Genomic DNA, 2552 nt, shown 5'->3' on the forward strand with positions numbered 1-2552 from the left:
GCGATCTCGGCTGACTGCAACCTCCACCTCCCAAGTTCAAGAGATTCTCCTGCCTCAGCCTCCCGAGTAGCTGGGATTACAGGCATGCGCCACCACGCCTGGCTAATTTTTGTATTATTAGTAGAGACGGGGTTTCACCATGTTGGCCAGGCTGGTCTCGAACTCCTGACCTCGTGATCCACCTGCCTCGGCCTCCCAAAGTGCTGGGATTACAGGCATGAGCCACCGCCTCCAGCACACAGTGCTTTTACATCTAGTTTGTGATTTGATTCTTACTAATTAGAAAGTGAAGGCAGGTGCTATAATCTCTATTTGATAGAAAAGGAAACTGAGGCACAAGGCTGTAAGTGACTCAGAAACCAAAATATTGGCCCTAGTAGACTGCAGACACCTCACAACTAAGACCCATCACAAATGGACTTCAGAGTACAGCCACCATCCAGAACTCAAATGTGAACCCCAGGTGCCGAAAGTCAATGTCCAGTTACCCTCAGGGGGTGGCGGGTGACATCGGAGGGGTCACTCACTTACTTCCTTTCTTCCTGCACAGAGTTGGGGTGCCTCATTTCCATCAACGCACAGCCAAATTTCTGGAGGTGAAAACATATGGGTGAAATTAGCACATCTTAGTAAATGGGAAATCAGGTCCGGCACTGAGCGTCTGGGGTCCTGGCTGTCACAGAAGAGACTGATGCCTGGAGGTCAGGATGTCAGGAGTGGTCAGGGGCTCAGGCTGGACAGTAATGCCTGGGTTACAGACTCAGTGGATACACCTGCTGTTTAAATGACTACAGATGTGGACTCCCTACCTCCAGCACACAACTTCCCTTTGGAGACTTCCTTAAAAATATTGTCCCCACGTTCCTCATCTACATCAGGGGATATCAAGCTCATGATAGGAGCAGCGATTGCAAACAAATAGCTTATTTAGGTGACAACATTTTCACCAGGGACTTGCTAACTAGTGGACACCCGTAGACTGAGTACTTGGAATTGTCCAACCTTTGTATAACTTGGATCCAAATGGAAATTACTGGCTTTGGGCTCTGGGAGGGTTTGCTACTGAATAGCAGGTACAGGAAGAGTCTCAACTGTGGCCCCCACTTCTTCCTGATGATGGAACCACACTCTTAAACAGGTAAAAGCTCATCTCACCTCCCCATTCTCAGGGGGATCTCCGTTGCCAAAGGTGCTGGTAACCACGAGGACCAGAGTTTCATGTTCCAGGTGCACGATGTCATATTCTTCCATGGACATCACCTAGGTGGGCGGGGCACAGGTATGGAATGGGGAGAGGAAGAAGGGGATGAGGAGAGAAAAGAGGTGGGAGAGACAGGAAGCGATGGGGGAAGGGGAAGAGGAGAGAAAAGAAAAAATGTGAGTCATTTTGAGTCATTTCCTTTGGAAGGAGAACTGAAAGATCTGGGGTGTTAGTATTTCAGTGGGCTCAAGTGGGTAGAACTAAACGCTTTTTGGTAGCGTGGGACCTTGCTATGGTCACTGTGGCCTGAAGGATTGTGGAGAGTCTGGAGCAATGGTTCAAGCGATTGACAGACACAGAAACAGATCTTGATGAAATCCCTTGGGATTCTTATAGTCAATTGGTCTTGGATTCTTCCCGACCCCAGTTAGGTTGGGAATGATCTGGCTAGAGCTGACTAAGTCTTCTCAACCTCCTCTCTAATCCTCCCGCAAGCAGCATGGAGCACCTGACCAAACAAGTCTGAGATATCTGCCTTCTGGAAAGATGATTGCCCTGTGTCTCAGCACCGTCTGAGCAACATTTCTCAAAATAGGTTCTAGAAAATCCCAGTCTCCTGAGATGCTCCATGAAAACAAGTGATCCACGATCAAACATGTTTGGGAAACGTCTATATTCTATCCTCGCCTCTTTTGGAGATTAGAACACATGCTTATAGATTACAGGCTCTGGGAAGTCCTGCCACAGCAATGAAAACCATTGAGCTGTACTTCAGGCAAAGCTTCCCAAACTGACCCCAGAATGGTTTCTTATAAACCCTCCAACATTTTGCACTAAAGAAGGGAATTTCATTTTGTGACTCCTGGACTCATGGGGAGAGGGATATCACAGTCCCCTGAAATTTATACCAACGTGCGTGTGAGCTGATAGGCATTGTCAGTTGTGCTTTCATCCTTTGCCAAAGGCTTCTTCTCTGTTGACTTCCCTCTCTCCCCTTGCCGCCTTAATTTACCACGAGAAGCTGGCGGAGCTAGGGCTACCCCCCACCTACCTTGGCATCAAAGGCGTGTTTGAAGATCTCACACAAGGTCTTGGCATAAGCTTGCGATTTGCCTGTCTCCGTGGCATACAGGATGGTTGCTTTGACCCTCTTGGCCATAGCCTGCCCCATCAGCTTGGCCGAGAACTTGACAGCTCTGGAGGGAAGAGGATGGAGATGAGAAATGGGAAACAGAAAAGGGGAGAGAAGATGCTGGATTGGGACTTTTGTGCAAGAACCAGGATCCATGAAATATAACAGAAGAGAACTCTCTTGATCTTTGATGACTTCAGGGGTTTCCTCAGAGGCACT

The 2552-nt window shown here is 48.3% G+C and overlaps 1 protein-coding gene across 1 annotated transcript in view; it reads right to left on the bottom strand.

Moving 5' to 3' along the window:
- The window catches only part of NOS1 (nitric oxide synthase 1 (neuronal)), a 143462-nt gene that overhangs the window by 41417 nt on the left and 99493 nt on the right, over positions 1–2552 (bottom strand). The window contains exons 14-15 of the mRNA XM_011964544.1: positions 1156–1260; positions 532–590 (exon numbers count right to left, since the gene is read on the bottom strand). Coding sequence (XP_011819934.1) covers positions 532–590; positions 1156–1260 — 164 coding nt within the window. The remainder of the gene's footprint in view (positions 1–531; positions 591–1155; positions 1261–2552) is intronic.

The sequence above is a fragment of the Mandrillus leucophaeus genome, unplaced genomic scaffold (assembly GCF_000951045.1).
Source record: "Mandrillus leucophaeus isolate KB7577 unplaced genomic scaffold, Mleu.le_1.0 Scaffold7, whole genome shotgun sequence".
NCBI lineage: Eukaryota > Metazoa > Chordata > Mammalia > Primates > Cercopithecidae > Mandrillus > Mandrillus leucophaeus.